The following is a 17314-nucleotide window of genomic DNA, read 5'->3' as shown; positions in this document are numbered from 1 at the left end:
GAAAATCTGTGATGATGGGGCTCTTCTTTTCTGGTATCTGCTCAGAGGATTACCTTCTCTGCCTGTGTAGATTGTGTGACAGGAGCATCAAACTCCAGTTTGCAGTTAGGACTCTATTGTGTGTTTGGTGATATTGATAATATTGGCAATAATGGTTGCCTTTCCCAATCCAGGGCATGCATTTTCACACTTATCATGGCAATGTCTGGTTTAATGTGTTCCTCAAAGTGCTGCCCTGTCCAGGCCAGCACTCCCTGTGAGGTGAGACTCAGGGGGACCCGGTGCTGGGAACTGACCTGAGGAGTTGCGGCTGACTCAGGAGGAACCTGGGGCTCTTATCCTGGCTGAGTTCCTGAGCACCACTTTAGACAAAGCCAAGGAGCAGGGACACATCCCAAGGTCCCAGTGCTGGTTATATCTCAGGAAAATAACCCTTACATGTTCTTAAAAATCCAGATTTCCAGCCTTCAGGATGTGTCACAGCAGCAGAACCTTTCTCAGCCTGGGACATGGGTGTCCCTGCTCTGGTAAACTGGAGCGTTTGTTAAACTGGGTGGGCAGGGCCAGGGCTTCCCAAAGCCCTTCCTTGGGGATTTTCCCCCAAATTGGTGTTTGGTCCTCGATCCTTGTGACTTTGCAATGGGAAGTGCCAGTACTGACACAGCAGAAGGACTGGCTCTTGTGGAGTGCAGGAATTGCTGAAGTTGGAGACAGTGGAAACTTGACTCGTGTCAAACAGTCACCTTGATTTTATACCAGATTGCCAGATACACCGGATTTATTTATTTTTTGTTAGGGATGGGCAACAGACCTGCTGATATCAGAGCTGCTGATGTTTCTCTGTTTTGTCCAGTGCCTTTATTTCATTTATACTTTTAAGGGAGAAACTTTTACTTTCAAACTAGAACCTCATGAACTTAGCAATATCTTGGAATATTTATTTATTTAAGAAAAGCAGTCACTGTTGTTCCAAACATCCAGTTCACCTGTTCAGCTTGAGTCTGTCACAAGGCTGATTGCAAGAGGCTTTCTTGGAAAGTCAGGAAGAGTGTTGGTAAAAGATTCTGTAGAGAAAACATGTCAATCCTCAGTGTTATCACAGGCACAAATGAGAGCCTGTGCATCTTGCAAGTGTTACAGTTTCCATTCCAGCTTTCAGAGTATCTCCTTTTCCTTTCAGATGAATCTGCGTTCTGTATTTACTGTAGAACAACAAAGGATATTACAGCGTTACTATGAAAATGGAATGACAAATCAAAGTAAAAATTGCTTTCAGCTCATATTACAGTGTGCACAAGAAACTAAACTGGATTTCAGCGTGGTCAGGGTAAGTACTGAGGCCTTCCAAATTTGTTAAGCATACACATTCATTGCTTTACATAAGATATAGAGAGGTCCAGAGTCTCTAACTTTATCCTTGTCTTAAATCAGACTTCTGTGTGTGTGTGACATTCATTTTTACCCAGGGAGCCTATTTAGAGTTTGTTTTCACCGAAATAACTTCACATGACTGTTGAATTTAGCAGGGGCCTGGGTTGCACAAGGAGTTGTTTTTGTTCCTTGTCTTTTGTTGGGATTTTTAAAATTATTATTCACAAAATTATGAGTTGATTTGCCCTATAGAAACTTTGTATAATGTATCAAAGCAAGGTCATGTTATCAAGAAACTATTTTTAAGCTAAATAAGTTTCTATAAATTAATATATTTGGGGCAAACAATTGTGGAACTATTTCTTTTGATGCACTCTGTCACACTTGTATTCCACATCACAGTCATAAATATTGTGCTCCCTTGTGGTTATTTACAGTGAGGACATTCTTTTCCTATAAAACAAGAATGTCCCAGTGCTAACAGGAGCTCTTCTAGAGTCTATGAATTCCATGGGAAGGGAAATAATAATCCCTTTGTGAAACACTAGACAACAAAATGGCTGTTATCCGAGAGCAGAAATAGAAATCCTGAGGCATTAGATGGAAAAATAACAAAGGGTAGTGGAGCTCCCAGGAGCTGCTGTGACACTGGACACTGAGGGACAAGTCTAGATTGGTTTTTATTTGGTTTAACAGTGGCACATTGACAATAACAGCCCAAATCCAAATTCTTACCTGGATCCCCCTCCCTCAGAACACTCTGGAAACATTAAAAGTTACTTTCTCAGCTCGAGGTGGTAGAAGCTGTGAAAGTCAGCCAGGGATTCAGGCTCCTGGGGCAGTTGTAACAGGAATCTGGATGCTGATGGTGCAGCCGGGCCTGGTTTGCTATTTTTGTGCTGATTGCATGTCCTAGAGGAGGCAGCCCAGCTCCCCTCTCCTTGCAGTTCTCTCCGTCTTCATGTTTCCTTTCCCTCTCCATTTCCCTTCCTGCACTCAAGTATCATTCCTTCTGATTTCTTCCCTTTCTGAGCCCTGATTTGCTGCACTTAAACTCTTCTTACTTAGGAAGTGCAATGGAAACAGATCCAGTGTTTGTCCTGCATTTGTCCTATTTTAGCATGATCTCACCTTTCTCTTTACACCCCTCATTTCTGCTTCTCCTAATGTCCCCTTTTTTAACTTTTTTCTTTTTTTCCCTACAAAACTCTAGGAGAGTGATTAGTTCTTTGCAAAATGATGTTGCAGCTGGCACTTGCAGATAGGATTGTAATAGACACATGAATTCCCTAAATACAATTGGTCAGGAGACTGAGACTCTCAGCAGAGGCAAAGCTGACCAGTAACTGACTTTTTACTGCATGTTACAAATTGTGCCTCAAATTTGACATTTTGTAAAATTTGACAAAAAAAAATTAGTAGAGTGGAATTGTGTATGGCAGGGATGTTTGTTTTCCTGTAGGAAATTAGTCACGGTGCTGTCCATGAAATAAATCTTGAGGGTAACTTCAAGACAGGAGACACAAGAGTCTCAGGATTTTTGAGGAGATGGGGCTTTGGAATTGAGGCTGGGGTTGTGGATCCCAAGGAGTAGAGGCCTGAATTTCTACCCCGTCATGTTCACAATATTTACAAATATTTACGTATTTGTAAACTTAGGTCTCAACTCAAACACTTAACATGTCAGCAGATCTGCTTAAAAATGGAATTGCTAATTTTTTTCTGTCTCCTTGACGCCTTGTTTTGTGTTTGTTGTCGTCGCTGTCGTCGTTCGCAGACGTGGGTTGGCAACAAGCGGAGGAAGATGAGCAGCAAGATCGCCACGGAATCTGGGGGCATTCCCCCAGGGACTGCCCCTGCCACTCCCTCCATGCCCCCAGAAGCAGCAGTGAGAAATGTGGTAAATATTGCTCGATCCCAAAGCCAGCAATCCTCTTGGACCTCTTCTAACAACGACGTGATAGTGACTGGTATCTACAGCTCTGCCAGCTCTTCGGGCCGGCCCGGAGCCGCCAAGTACACGAACGCCTCCGTGGCGGAGCTGCACAAAACCTCCATCCCACGGCTCCCGGGCAGGAGCGACACAGACTTCCAGCAGCAGCACATCCCCTTGGGACGGCAAATACCCCACTGTAAAAACGCTTCCCTCTTAGTGGGGGAAAAGACCATTATTCTAGCCAGGCAAACGAGCGTGCTCAACTCTGCAAACTCCATCTACAGCCACACGAAGAAAAGCTACGGCAGCTCCTCGGTGCAGACGGCGGAGCTGGTGTTACCTCAGAAACCCATGATTTGCCACAGGCCCTGCAAGGCCGAGCCCTTGGGGTGCCAGCGCTCGCACAAAGCCGAGCACGCGGCCCTGGCGTCACACGTGCCCCCCGGGCCCAGGGCTCACCCCAGGGACCCCGCGTGCGGCACCCAGAACCTGGAGATCCGCGAGGTGTTCTCGCTGGCCGTCACGGACCAGCCCCAGCGGCTGGTGGCGGGGAGCACGACGCAGAAACATCCCTCCCTGGAGGGCAGCTGCCTGTCCATCGCGATGGAGACGGGCGATGTGGACGACGAGTACGCCCGCGAGGAGGAGCTGGCCTCCATGGGAGCGCAGATCCAGAGCTGCTCCAGATACTGTGAGGGCAGCGGCTCCGGCCGCTGGGACAACCAAAGCGCGGCCGGGCCGGGCCGCAGTGGGGGCTGTGGGGCACAGCTGGGCAGTGCCAGGGATGTGCCTGACAATCTCCTCTACCACAGCAGAGAGTTCCACCTGCCTGCACGGACCTCATTGCACACAACATCCAGCACGATTTATAACACTTCCAACGCGGCCAGAAGTACCTTTTCTCCTCATTTTACATCTTCAAGTCAACTGAAGCTGTCACAAAACCAAAATAATTACCAGGTAATCCATCAGTTTATCTCTGCCTTCAAACCTCAAAGCTGAGGTTGTAGATAAATGCTCTTTCCTTTCAAAGTTGGTAGCTATTAAGCAATAGGTTCACCTTTCAGCAGGCTGTGTTCCTTTTTTGCCCTTCAGTGGAGGTAATTCCTTCTCAAACCCAGTGCAGGCAGCAGTGTGGTAGCACTTCTGCCTGTCCAGCTGAGCTCCTGGTAGCCAAATATTGAAGATCAGTGAGGATTTCAGGGATTCCATGGCTAAATTTTGGCTGCAGAAGAGTCATACCTATGAGCTGGTGGTTGCTCAAGCCTGGCATTCCAGCACACGCCCTGGCCATTCCCTGGGTGTTCCCACACATCACACGTGGCACAGACAGGGTTTTGTGCATTTGCTCACCCCATTAATGTCAGCTTGGATTCCTGTACCCCCTGTGCAGGTGGCAGTCTCTAGACCTGTGTTCTGTCAGGGATTAGGATCCCCTGTCAGGGAGTTAACTCAGCTTCCTTTCCCACAGCATCTAATTCAAATAATCAGTTTTATATTCAATCCCTTTATTCCTCTTCCTGTACTAAAACTCCTTTAGTGATACTGAGGGGAAATTAAATGCAGATAGCTAAGAAGTAAAAGATGTTTAGGAGAAACTGCAACACTTGACACATTTTTTTGGGTTTTGATATTACAAGGGGAGAGATACTTGTGCAGGAAACATCCAAACTGGTATTTTTAGTGGATTTTTGCACCATCTGGCATGACATAGCCTGGGGACACTGAGGTAAAAGTCTTTTAAGGCTGACAGGATATGATTCTGTGTGTCTCACCTGCATGCATTTGCCTGTTATTGCCTTTTTTGTTTTATCCTGAAAATAAACCATGTTGACAGCATATCAGCTTTTCCTGCTTTGCTTACCAGGATAAAGAACAAGACTTTGTGAGTCATGGTTTTTTTACCTTTTTTTTTTGGTTTTTCTTTTCTTTTTTTCCTGACTTGTTCCTATATCAAGTGACCATTTGAGAGAAAGCTTCTGAGTCCAAGCCAGTGCCACTTTTTACCTGAATTATTGCTTTCCTGGGTAAACCAGAGGTTTGATGAACAGAGAGTAAATTCAGGGGGTAGATGGCCCATCAGATGAGCTGGCCTCTCCTTTACTCTCACACAGTCTCTCAGTGTTTGCTGTTACTTTTCTTACTTGGTTATAGAATTCCTGAAATGCTGTTTACTTTTGCCATCCCCATTTCATAGGAGAAGAAAAGCTGTGGAGATAAGTTCAATAAAGGGTTGGTAAAAGTGCTTATGATTAAGGACATTTTTTTAAGTTTCATGAAGTGAAATCATTATGCCTCCATCAGCTGTGTGCTCATGGTGCTTTATTTCACTGTTGAAAAAGCATTAGGGAGATTGATTTCTTCTATTATAATTTTTTTAAAAATTAAATTCAGAATAACTTTGTTTTGGGATTTTATGGCATAAGAACTGAGTCTTTTTGAAGAGCTAGAGCAGTGCATGGTAGATGATATTTTATCTGTCCTTGTGGTGTTTTATGGATCAGAATAAGACCTCTGGAACTTTGTTTTGGATATTTTTTTTTTCTTGTAACAACATACCTGTTTTTTTGATGAGTGAGGAATTCATCTGTACCCCAGCTGACCTCCCTGCCTGTCTCAGACACCCTGTTCTTTGGATTTGGAATGTGGATGGAGGGAGCTTTTGTTTCCTCTCATATCCCTTGTCATTCCAGAAGAGTTTTAAACCTTGGAAAAGCTGAGCAGGATGTTGTTAATTCTCTTACTGCTGTGAACATGCACCCTGTGAACCCCTGAGGTGACACTTCTGGGTATTAGAGACTTTCTAAAGTGCTGTCTTGAATCCTTTTACACTTGTACAGGATGACACTTCCTTTTTTTGTAGTCACTTTATGTTAATTTTATTGCCCATGTTTAGCTAATTTATCCATCAGCACAGAGATGAAAATCCTTAAACTTGGGGAAATCTTCTTGAATTTAAAAATAGATTAAACCTGAGCTAAATGATTATTGGAGTAGTTGAACATCCAAGCAGATGCTTCTTCAAAGTCAGGACTGTGTGATTCATGTTTTGATGAAGTAATTACTGTCATATATTGGTGGGGTATCTAATTAGCAATTAGTTATAGCTTCCTTACTGGTTCAATTAATCAAATTCATGTTAGTGTAACTTAAGACTAAATTTAATTAAGTGATCAATTTTAATGCCTGAGCAGTTTCAGTAAACAAATTCTTCAGCCTGCTTGCTTGTCTTAGTTTGACTTTGAGTGTGTTGAAGTAGAGGGGTTATCTGTGCTGTTGTCCAGGCTGAATTGGGATTTAGGCTTGGTTTCTTCTCCTGACCCTAAGGGACAAGAACATTGTTGAGAATTTATGGATTTTTGTTTACTCTGTTCCCAAGCCCAGCTCTTGTGCCTGTTTGACAAAGGCAGCTCAGAGCTGTGCCATGCACATTGTCTTTCAGGGACTTCTCTTGAGATGAACTGGGCTGGTTTTGGCCTCATCCCTGTCAGAGCTGTGTGCATTTGTCTTTCCAGCAATCCTTAATGCTCTGCCAGGTAGATTTTGCTTTATTCCCATGGAAAAACACTTTTCTTTTTTGTGGCCCCAATTAAATTAGTGGTGCCTTTGCAGTGGATTCTGTGGTGTGAAGCTGTTGTGTGGGATAGAGGGTTGAAACAGACATAACTCTACAGAATTTCTAAGATGTGTGTGTGCAGTGGAAAAAATTAACATTTTTGGCCCAAACCCTGTTGCAGGCTGGCCCTTGGAACAGGAGGTGCTCCCTTCCAGCCCCTCTCAACCCTCTTTGTGCTGTAATGACAAAGTGTCTGACCTTGGGGGAGCTCCAAGTGCTTCCAGTGAAAGCTTGAATAAAGTGTTTTACGTGCTTGTAGAGCAGGCTCCTGTACCAGGGCTGCTGTCCTTGTTGTGCTCATGCTGTAAGAGCCATCACTTTGCAAATACAGAAAGTCTCAGTGCAGTTTGGTTCAGTCAGCAGAAGTGAACAGGTTTTTTCCTCACATACATGTGTGTAATGACTTGAGGTGATTGATCTCTCCTGAGCTGTGTTCAGTCTCTCAAGCATTGCTTGTCTGCAGCAGAAGATGAACATGGAATCTTAAATAAGCCTAAACTATTCCAGGCTGTGACACACCTCAGATGGTCAGGGAAAACACACTGAGATTTTTATTTAATAAAGTCTGACCTCTGGGAATAATGGAGAAGCAATAGGAATGGAAGCAGCTCTCCTTTGCCTTCACACCCCTTCCCCTTCCTTCTCTATCCTGATATCCCTAATTTTTCTGCTGGCACTCAAATCTTTAACATCAGACATTGGACAACTCAGTGACAAACACGAGAGCATTTTTTCTGGAAGTTGACGTGATGTAATTGAAAAAGATGTGAGGGCAGCTCAGTCCTCAGCCCTTGTCTGACTCCAGTCTGCTCGTCCTGCCAGGTTGGGACAGATGGAAAGGCAAACTGCTGTTGTGAAATACAAGTTTTGGGGTACCAAAAGTACAGAAACACCCAAGTTGTCACTGTGTTATCTTGCCCTCACCCAAAGAAACAGTATTTTATTCTTGGCAGTAAAGGTGAGTGTGACTTTGGTTTTGAATCTTAACCTGTTTACAGACATTGGTGTCAGAATTGAATGCTGAAATCTCAGTCTTGGCTCTCACAGCAACCTAATCTGCTCTTGTTTTCTGTTTTATTTTCTCCTTCCCTTCTGCAGATTTCAGGAAACCTTACTGTGCCTTGGATTACAGGTTGTTCCAGAAAAAGAGCAGTAAGTACATTTCCATTAAAGTATTTAATGCATCAAGTGAAGCAATGAAAAGTTGATAAAAATGCATTTTGAAAATGTCAGTTCTATTTACTTTGGGTGGGTTCTTTCCCTTTTTCCTTTGATACAAACATGATCTGCAGGTGCAGTGTTTCAGTTGAGGTGAAGTTGATGTTTGTCTTTAAAAGCAGGTCAAGGTCATAATCCAGTGTGAAGTGATGCCCAGGCAGGAATCGTGCTCTTAGCTCAAATACAACATCTGAGTTGAGCTTGGAGCTCAGAATGTTTTTTATATTGAAAGTGAAGTGGCTGTTAATTGAGGTAACCGAATGCTTAAGAGAGTAACTCCCTCTGCAGCTTCTCTGCACATGCACAGAATTAGTCAGTGCTGGCTGTAGGAACTTGATCAAGTTTAATTTTATTCACATAAATGTCATTTCACAGTAGCAGAATCAGCCAGTTTTGTGTCCTCAATTCACAGACAACTCCAAACCATAACACAAGGTATGAACCCACTTTTGTCAGGGGAAAAAAGCCTCTGCCCAACTCTTTTGTTCAGATACTTCTCAGCATTTCCAGTTTGTCTTTGAGGAGGTGTCAGTTCTGCCTCCTTGCCATGGAAATCCAGCCTCAGGTGGGATGGTACAGCCAGGCTCTCCAGGGGGGCTCTCAGTCCAGCTCTGACAGAAGCAACAACTGGAGAAGTGTCATGGTAACCAAACTCCCCAGTGTGGAGCTGGCAGTGTCCTGGCAGTGCCCTGGCAGTGCCCTGGCAGTGCCCTGGCAGTGTCCTCGCAGTGTCCTGGCAGTGCCCTGGCACTGAGTGTCCTGGCAGTGTTCTGGCAGTGCCCTGGCAGTGTCCTGGCAGTGTCCTGGCAGTGCCCTGGCAATGGCTGCTGTGTTGGCAATGAGGTCTAGGCAATGGAAGAGCCTTTCTCTTGCTTTCTCCTGCTGTAACCAGTACTTTTTCCTTTATTATTTTCAGTTCTTTAGTCTTCAAAAGGCGTGAGTGTGGCAGTGTTCCCTGTATCAGTAGGAATCTGAGGACCATCACATTAATGGTGTTTTCTCTCAGACTTTTTCTAGGTCTCAGCTGAAGCACTTACACTTTCTGCAGAGTTTGGTACAATCACTTATTTCTTTTCATACAGAGAGCACTTTATAAGAGCATCTCCCAGAGGAACTGGTACTTTTATACAAACCCTGTTGTGCTCAATTCATCTTTTTTCTTTCCTAAGTGCTAATTCTCTTGAGGAAGCTTTTTAAAATGCAGCTCTTTTCTGGAAGGCTCATCCCCTCTATCACTTAATGGCCTTTTAGAGCATCTCACCAAGGAACTGGGGAGTGTCCTTGGGTAGAGTTTCACAGCTACATGAGGAGGTTTCCCCTCCCTCCCAGTACCCTGCCACTTCATCCATAGCCAATATCCAGTTGTAAGGTAACCCAGGTTGGCTGTGTGATCTGTCAGGTACAAATTCTGCTGCTGAGGTTGTTTTTAGTGCTGTTCTGAGGGTCAGGTGAGTGTCGGAGGCAGCTCAGATTTGGCAGTGGGAGCACTGGCCTGGGAGTGGGGTGATGTTGGCCCCTGCCTGCAGCACTGGGCAGGGTTGTTGGGCATTGTGGATACCTGGCCCCAGCTGTAGAAGACATTTGTGGAGTAAATTTGAAACTTTCAAGGATGTGGAGGTGCCTGTTCATTAATCATAGAGTCTTTAAGGTTTGAAAATACCTTTAAGATCATTGAGGCCCACTGTCAGGCCAGCATCAGCATGGTCACCACCACGCCATGTCCCCAGGGGCCACATCCACATGATTTTGGACACTTCCAGGGATGGTGATTCCACACCTGCCCTGGGCAACCTGTTCCAATGTTCTACAACCTTTCAGTGATAAAACATTTGCTGATACCCAGCCTGAGCCCACCCTGGCACAGCCTGAGGCCGTTCCCTCTCCTCCTGTCCCTGTTCCATGGGAGCAGAGCCCGATCCCCCGGCTGTCCCCTCCTGGCAGGGACTTGTGCAGAGCCAGAAGGTCCCTCCTGATCCTCCTTTTCTCCAGGCTGAGCCCCTTTCCCAGCTCCCTCAGCTGCTCCTGAGCCTCCAGACCCTGCCCCAGCTCCATTCCCTTCTCTGTCCCCAGCCTCCCAATACCTTTCCTGCACTGAGAGACCATTAAGGATGGTTATTAGGGAATTCTTTTTCCTTAGACCTTTACTCATTTGCCTTTTTAATCAATGAAATGCATAAAACCCATTGGTTAATACAATCTGTTTGACAACATCTGTGTCCAGATTTGTGGATGCACTTTCCAGTCTGAGTGCAGAATCAGCCTCCTTCAGGAGACAAGTTGAGGACTTGGCACTCTAAAACTGCTGTGTACATACAGGGGTATGACAAGCAAAGGAGAAAAAACTCCTACTTCCTAGAAACTTTGATTTCAACTGTGAAATTCTTTTGAATAAAGAGTGTGAGGGAACAGAAATAGAATGGATAGAGTTGTAGAAGTGCCATTATGGCAATTACTGCCATTCAAACAGGAAAAAGGCTAATCTGTATTTTGGTTAAAATGGAGAAGATTGTCTTTTAGATGCTTTGAATTTTTAATCTTCTGCCTTGATGTTTTGTTTCCCTTGCCCTGTCCTTCAACTGTATCAGGAGAGAAATAAAAGCTGTGCAGTTCTGCAGAAACTCTTTCTTGTCTGCTCAGCTCTGCTGTAGGATGATGTAATCCTGATTGTTAATGAATATTAGTCTAGAAATATCACCCTCTCAGTAACTCGTGAGAGTGTCTTCGGAAATGACAGAGTTCTGTGTTCTGTCCTGGTGCATGTGCAGTGGCCTTTATGAAAGCATTGATTTTTGGTTTTTCACAGGGTGGTGGAAGGATAACAAGGATTCAAAAATAGCAGTGAAGGTACCGGTTAAAGGGAATTAAAAGGGAGAAAATATCTTCACTTCTGTTCTTAAATCTTGAGTGCACTGCCTGTGCTTTAGTTCTGTGTCATCTGAGGTCTGAGCAGAATGGTTTGTGTTTGTGGTGGATTTAAAAGTACTGGTGTGCTCTGGAGAGCATTTGACACACAGGTGGTGACTCTGGGTAAGCTGTGCCTTAGTGGTGAAGTTTTATTTCAGGGGAGAGAGGGGGCTTGTCTGCTCTGAGCTTCACTTTGGGGTGTCTGGGCTCTCAGTCTGATGTGTTTGGGGACAGGAAAGATCAGAAATGGGTGGAGAGTGCTAGATTTTGATTTTTGTATTGCTGTTTGCACACTGGCTTTTGAATAAAACTCTGGAGATGGAGTTTTATAAAGTGTCCCCTCTGAGCCCTGCCAGTCACAGGAGTGCAGACACACTTTGGGCAGGTGGAGGGGCTGAGGTGTGACACCTGCCCCCAGCTGTTCTGGGCATGGCAGCACAGCTGGATTTTGTGGGGGATACACATCTGTACAACTCTAAAGAAAGCTCCTCCTTGGCCTGGAGTCTGCAAGGCTCAGGAAAAACGACGTGAGCTGAGAGCAAACACCTCAGAGCAGCTTCACAGAGAAACCCCGGCAGGGATTAAAGCTGCCTGCAGTCAGAGGGCACCTCAGCTCTGCCTTTTGTTTTAAAACTATTCCAGGAGGAACCTGTGGAGTTCTCTCCACCTTCCTCTGCTCTCCCAGGAGGGGAGAAAATGGTGCTTTAGTCAAGTCAGTGGGATGGTGTTGAGTGAGACAGTCGGGGTCTGCAGTGAGAGGTGAGCCAAGCTGGAGGTCTCTAGATGGGAACACTGTGCTTGTTCCTGCTTTGTGGCATTTGGAATGCTCACTAAAGTGTTCCCTCCTTCCATGAGATATTTTACAACGTATCTCAAGGTATTTCTCCATTGGTAATAAAGGCATGGCATGGCCTTCTGGCTGGGAACAGCACCTCCTTGTCCCCCAGCAATGCTGAAGGAATGCAAAGTCTGGTCATCTTGTTATTACGTGATGTGCTGCACCTCAGTGCCACAAATCACCCTGGCTTATTGTCTGCTGTGAGCCTGCAGCCAAGGAATGCAGCCTATCTGAACAGGAACTGCAAAACTTTCTGGTCCAATGCGAGGAAGACATGAATAGATCAAGTAAGAATCATGATAATTACCATCTAAAAATCAGTTTACTTTGAGGCTGAACATTTGCTGTTTCATAAATCAGCTCAAAAGCTCCAGAAGGGTGAGTTGTCAGTTTGTGTGGTTTGAGGGCTGGCTTGGAAATTAGAGTGAGATGACTGGGGCTCAGAGTGTCATTTCTTTGCTAGACTGTTCATTGCACTGATATCTCTCTCTTTTTTTTTTTTTAATCTTTTTAGTTGAGTTTGATTTAGAAACAGATATTAACAGAATATCTGTAATTTTGGCTGAGTGCTGAAGCAGTTACAGCTCTTTTCACAACGGGGTGCTATGAAATATTTATCAGCTTTGTTTCCATCAGAGCAAACTGCCAGCTTACCCAACCAGTGGGGAAAGATGCAAAAAGTCTCTGCTGCAGACACCTAAAAGTGTGTTCCTAAATGGTGTGTGAGCAGGGAGAGTTGGAGGGTGCCTTCAGACACCACTGTCCCTGAGTTTGTGCAGCTGTGTCCAGCTCAGGATGGGTGTCAGTGCCAGGGGGCAGCTTTGTGGCACTGGTGAAACCTGAAGCTGAAACCTCAGGCTGAAGGAATGTGTAATCTGGCACGGCTTTAATGAAGTTAAATATCTTGGTGTATTAAGGGAAAATGCAGACCTTTGGAATTTGTGTGTGGGAAATGAAGAAATAATAAACTGAAAAGCAAGAGTGATATTAAATGGTGCAGATGGGAAAGGAGAAACATAGTGGAATTATTCAGAAATCACTGTTAATACATACAAGTAAGATCTTGAGGTGGGAATTGATAATCCTCTGAAGGAAACAGATATTAATTAGTGTCAGGGTTCAGAGAGCTCCGTGCTGGTGTCACTGGGAAAGGTGAATAAGGCAAAGTGACACTGTGCTTGTACAGAAAATCTGGGATTTGTTCATACCTTGAATACTTTGAGTGCTTCTGATCTTCCCATTTCTCCCAAAATAAAACAGAGAAGCAGTGACAGGGATCAAAGGCATGGAAAATTTGTTTGTGAGAGGTTTGTTTGCTAAAAATAACCATTACCTCAGCCCATTTCATCACCAAGTATCAGAACTGAATGTTGATTTAATATGATTTCACTGCAATTGAAATGAACACCACGCACAGTGCTCAGCTGCAGCATAAATGCAAGTTATGTATAAAACCTCTAGTTCTTCCATTTTTTAGCATGTCTTTGATTAATAATCTGAAATTTGTGTATAGCTTTTGTGCACGTGGCCTGAAACATTTTCAACTGATGCATAAAACCCGATCTAAAAACGCAGGCTCTAAGAAAAGGCAGGATAAGGACACTCCACTCCGTGCAATTATTCATCCCAATTATAGACACCGGATTTGCACCACAGATATTGCTGCACAGTGGGGGGGGACCAGGGGCTCGGCACAGAGCCAGAAATGTCTCTAATAAACTGGGTCATCTCTTCCAAGGATGTTGTTGTTACACTTGGGAGGTCGGGGATAAGCCGGGTTTAACCCTGCGCGCGGCACAGCTGCTGATTCCATTTGCTTTTCCTTGGGAATGGATAGGCTGGATTCTGCTGGACAAAGCATCTCCTGCTTTTTAAACTGTGGCCAACAGAAGTGGGAAATGTAAAGGATTCAGCCAACAGCCAGCACCATCAGGGATAAAGGCAAGCCTTGAATCAGCAAGACGGGTATCTGAAGAGAGAAAATGAGAATTGTATTCAGAGCTGAGTTAATGACGTAAAAAATAAGAACTGAATTACTGGCTTGACTTCACCTATAAGTATTGTCATAAATATGAAACTTTCCAATATTATCTTTTTTATTTTTTTCCTATAATGATGAATATCATGATATTTGTAGGGCTCTGAGATTTTCCCGTTGGTCCTTCATTTCCTCTGATGATACTAAGCATGAGAAGGTTATTAACTAAATTGATAGAAGCTTAGTTACATGTACAATGTAGAAGTTCTATGCTTTATTTTCTGACAAAAGTCATTATGTAATTTTTAAGCAGTTTATAATGCAGGAGTCAAACTTGGGTATGATCCATGTCGAAGGGATGATCCTGTAATTGAAGGTAGTTTGTGATTTCCCTAAGAAACTGCTGATAAGGCCCATGGTACAGCATATTACACGAAGGCAGCTAATCTGGAGCTGAGATTTGGACATGCTCAAGTGTCATTTACATCTACTGAGCTTAAAGGTTGACACTGATCCCATGATGCTGATGCAGCAATTGAGAGCAGGGTGTGTAAATGATGATCCCTCAGGATCTCTGCGATCCCACAGAGCTGCTCACTTGGCAGAAGCGCTGGTCTTGACAGAGCAAAATGGCTAAAATGAGACAGAGACTCCAAAGTAGAAAATATAAGTTATATTATCATGATGATACAGTATTTGTGAGGTGAAAACCATTGAATAATGATATATCTAGTAAGATTCTTATTGAAACATTTGCAGTAGGTTATCAGAATTAATATCTATCCACTAAAATGGAAAAGATCTGACTTTGCTTTTTAAGGAAAATTTTTGAAGGCCAGGCTTTTGCTAAATTCTGGTTTTTTTCATGTAAAGTCCTTGTTTTGAGTAATTAAAAGCTGAGCAGACTCTTCATCCTCCTGAGCACCATCTCTCGGGGAACTCAAGGCAGGCACTGGGTGTCTTTTGCCCCAGGCAGGATCCTCTTGCAGATCACTTTTCCTGCTACCGAGTCCTTGCCCTGACTTCTTTCAGGAGAGGAAGCATTTCTGAATAACTGGGAAATGTGGCAAGAAGAAACCTGAGCTTCCTCCAGCAGCAACTGGACTTTCTAATTGTTTTTAATGGTTTTGTTCTAATTTGGCCAATGCAACCACCGTGCTGGGAGAAGACAACCTGAGCAAGGGTTCTCCCTTACCTGTGCTGTAACACCAGGCACATTTCCTGGTGCTCCACAGCATTTCACAGAATATTCTGAGCTGGAAGGGACCCCACAAGGATCCTTGAGTGCAACACTGAAGTGAATGGGCTGAACTGGGAGAGTTGCACCTGGGAAGGCAAATTTGGGTGTTCCAGGGGGGTTTTGTGTCCCTGCACTGATCACAGGGAGCTCTGTGAGTTCACTGTGAGGGCCTCCAGCAGTGTGAACTCTGCAGAAGCAGCAGGCAATGGTAGATATTTATGTTTAACAAACACCCACTGTCCTTTAGGAGGTGAGGTTGCCCTGGGCACTCAGGAGTGTGGACAGGCCAGGGTGCCTTGTTTTTCTGTGCACTGCTGTCACTCCTCTGCCTTCCCTCTCCTTGGTGCTGGGCTGCTGCAGAGCAGAGCTCTTCCCAAGTCCCAATCTCTTTTGCCAGCAGCTGTAAAAGGAGTTATTGCTGCAGTGATCCAGGAGATGGCTGTACTTTTGTTCCTTGAGCATGGCTTGGCGTCAGGAGGAGCTCAGGTCAGGCGTGCAGCGAGAGCAGCTCCGGGCGAAGCGGGGGTTTGGCTTTGCCTGGGTGTGGAGCTGTGCTTTGCTCAGCCTGGAGCAGCCTTCAGTGAGCCAAGTGGATTCCTTTGGGATCAACTTGGCCTGGAGCATTCTGCCCAGGAGCATCCCCTGTGCTGGGCTGCCCAGGGCTGTGCAGAGAGCAGCGGCTCAGGGCTGTCCAGGGTGCTCCTCACCATCCCCAGTCTGACACCATCAGTGGCACAGGCAGGCTGGGAACAGCTCCTCTAATTCCAGACTGGCATGATGGAATGATAGCCAGGAAAAACTCTGAGTGCCTGCTACACACTCAGTCCTGGATTCATGAAAATTGGAAAAAACCTCTAAGGTCATCAAGTGCAACAGGACCATATTTGAATTTATCTGTGCATCTTTTTATTTGCATTATTTTAGGAAGACAAAAATTGATGCCCCTGTTTTATGTTCATACATTGATGAGACTCAAGTATGTCTAACATTTTGAGAAATAGTAACTTTTAAGAGAAGAAAATTGCAACAATTACAGTGTTCTGAAGATAACAAAAACTAGAACTGGGAACTGTACAAGATTGTCAAATGATCCTAGTTCTGTGAAATTACTTTTTATTCCATTTACAATTATTTCTTTCCAACTTTTAATGGTTTTTAAATGAGCAAACACAGAATTCAGCTATTGAAATCATGAGCACAATTCAGCTACTGAAATAATGACACATGTGGCACATGGGCTACAAATTATGAGTGCAGACTTTGTGGTTGATTTTCTGTCTTCTGAATAGCAGCAGAAGTAAAAATGAGTTGGTGTAAGGAAACTGTAGATTTTAGATAAAATTCTGTGTAAAAAGCATTTGATAAAGCTTGGGAGCTCTTTTAGAGAAATACATTCTGTGCTCACACCAGTTCAAAGAGTGGTAAGATGTTTAGGAATTCTTTTTCAGTGTTAGTCCTTTTATCACTGATCCACTATCACATGTTTTGATAAATGTAGACAAAGAGTTTGGGAACTCACAGATAAACAGTGGAACCAATTTAAACTCAAGCTCACCACATAAACATTAAAGTATTCCCTTTAGGAAGTCAGAATCCTTTGAATTATGCATATGTTGTAGTTTGCAGTAAGATAAAAGAACTTTAAGGGGGGAGGGTGAGAAACTTGAAAAGCCTTTAGGGAATAATTTGCATAAATTGGGTGGAGAGAGTAAACAGCACAAGGGGGAAAAAAAGTTATTTTCAGTAAGGCCTTATAGAATGAGATAAAACACATTACCAAAAAAATCAGGTGGAGCTGAAACAAAGCTGAAGTGACTCAAATTTGTGTTAATGCTTCCACTGCCTTTACAGCAAATCCCAGGGAACTCTGAAGTGCCCTGGATAAAAAAAAGAAATAAGAAAAACCCAACCAAATTCTTAAGGGAGACTTAAAAGAGAAGAAGAGCCATGGAGACAGTAGAATATGTGTGTTACTGTGTGGGACACCTCTGGACATGAATGCTCAGGATAAGCAGATTTTTTTCAATCTAACAGTATTTTTTTTATCTTGCAGTTACAGGACCGCACACAGTTTAGTGACCGAGACTTAGCTACCCTAAAGAAATACTGGGACAATGGCATGACCAGCCTGGGCTCAGTCTGCAGAGAGAAAATTGAAGCTGTGGCTGCAGAATTAAATGTTGACTGTGAAATAGTTCGGGTAAGAAATCCAG

At 44.1% G+C, this 17314-nt stretch overlaps 1 protein-coding gene across 2 annotated transcripts in view; it reads left to right on the top strand.

The window, feature by feature from the left end:
* Nucleotides 1–17314, top strand: part of HDX (highly divergent homeobox) — a 41045-nt gene that overhangs the window by 6398 nt on the left and 17333 nt on the right. For both annotated transcript variants that reach the window (XM_058848065.1, XM_058848064.1), the window contains 4 exons: nucleotides 1181–1327; nucleotides 3149–4267; nucleotides 8022–8075; nucleotides 17155–17301. In XM_058848065.1, the coding sequence (XP_058704048.1) occupies nucleotides 1181–1327; nucleotides 3149–4267; nucleotides 8022–8075; nucleotides 17155–17301 (1467 nt within the window). The remainder of the gene's footprint in view (nucleotides 1–1180; nucleotides 1328–3148; nucleotides 4268–8021; nucleotides 8076–17154; nucleotides 17302–17314) is intronic.

The sequence above is a fragment of the Poecile atricapillus genome, chromosome 12 (assembly GCF_030490865.1).
Source record: "Poecile atricapillus isolate bPoeAtr1 chromosome 12, bPoeAtr1.hap1, whole genome shotgun sequence".
Lineage (NCBI taxonomy): Eukaryota > Metazoa > Chordata > Aves > Passeriformes > Paridae > Poecile > Poecile atricapillus.
The sequence above is the reverse complement of the archived record's forward strand: the minus strand, read 5'-3'. Positions and strand labels throughout refer to the sequence as shown.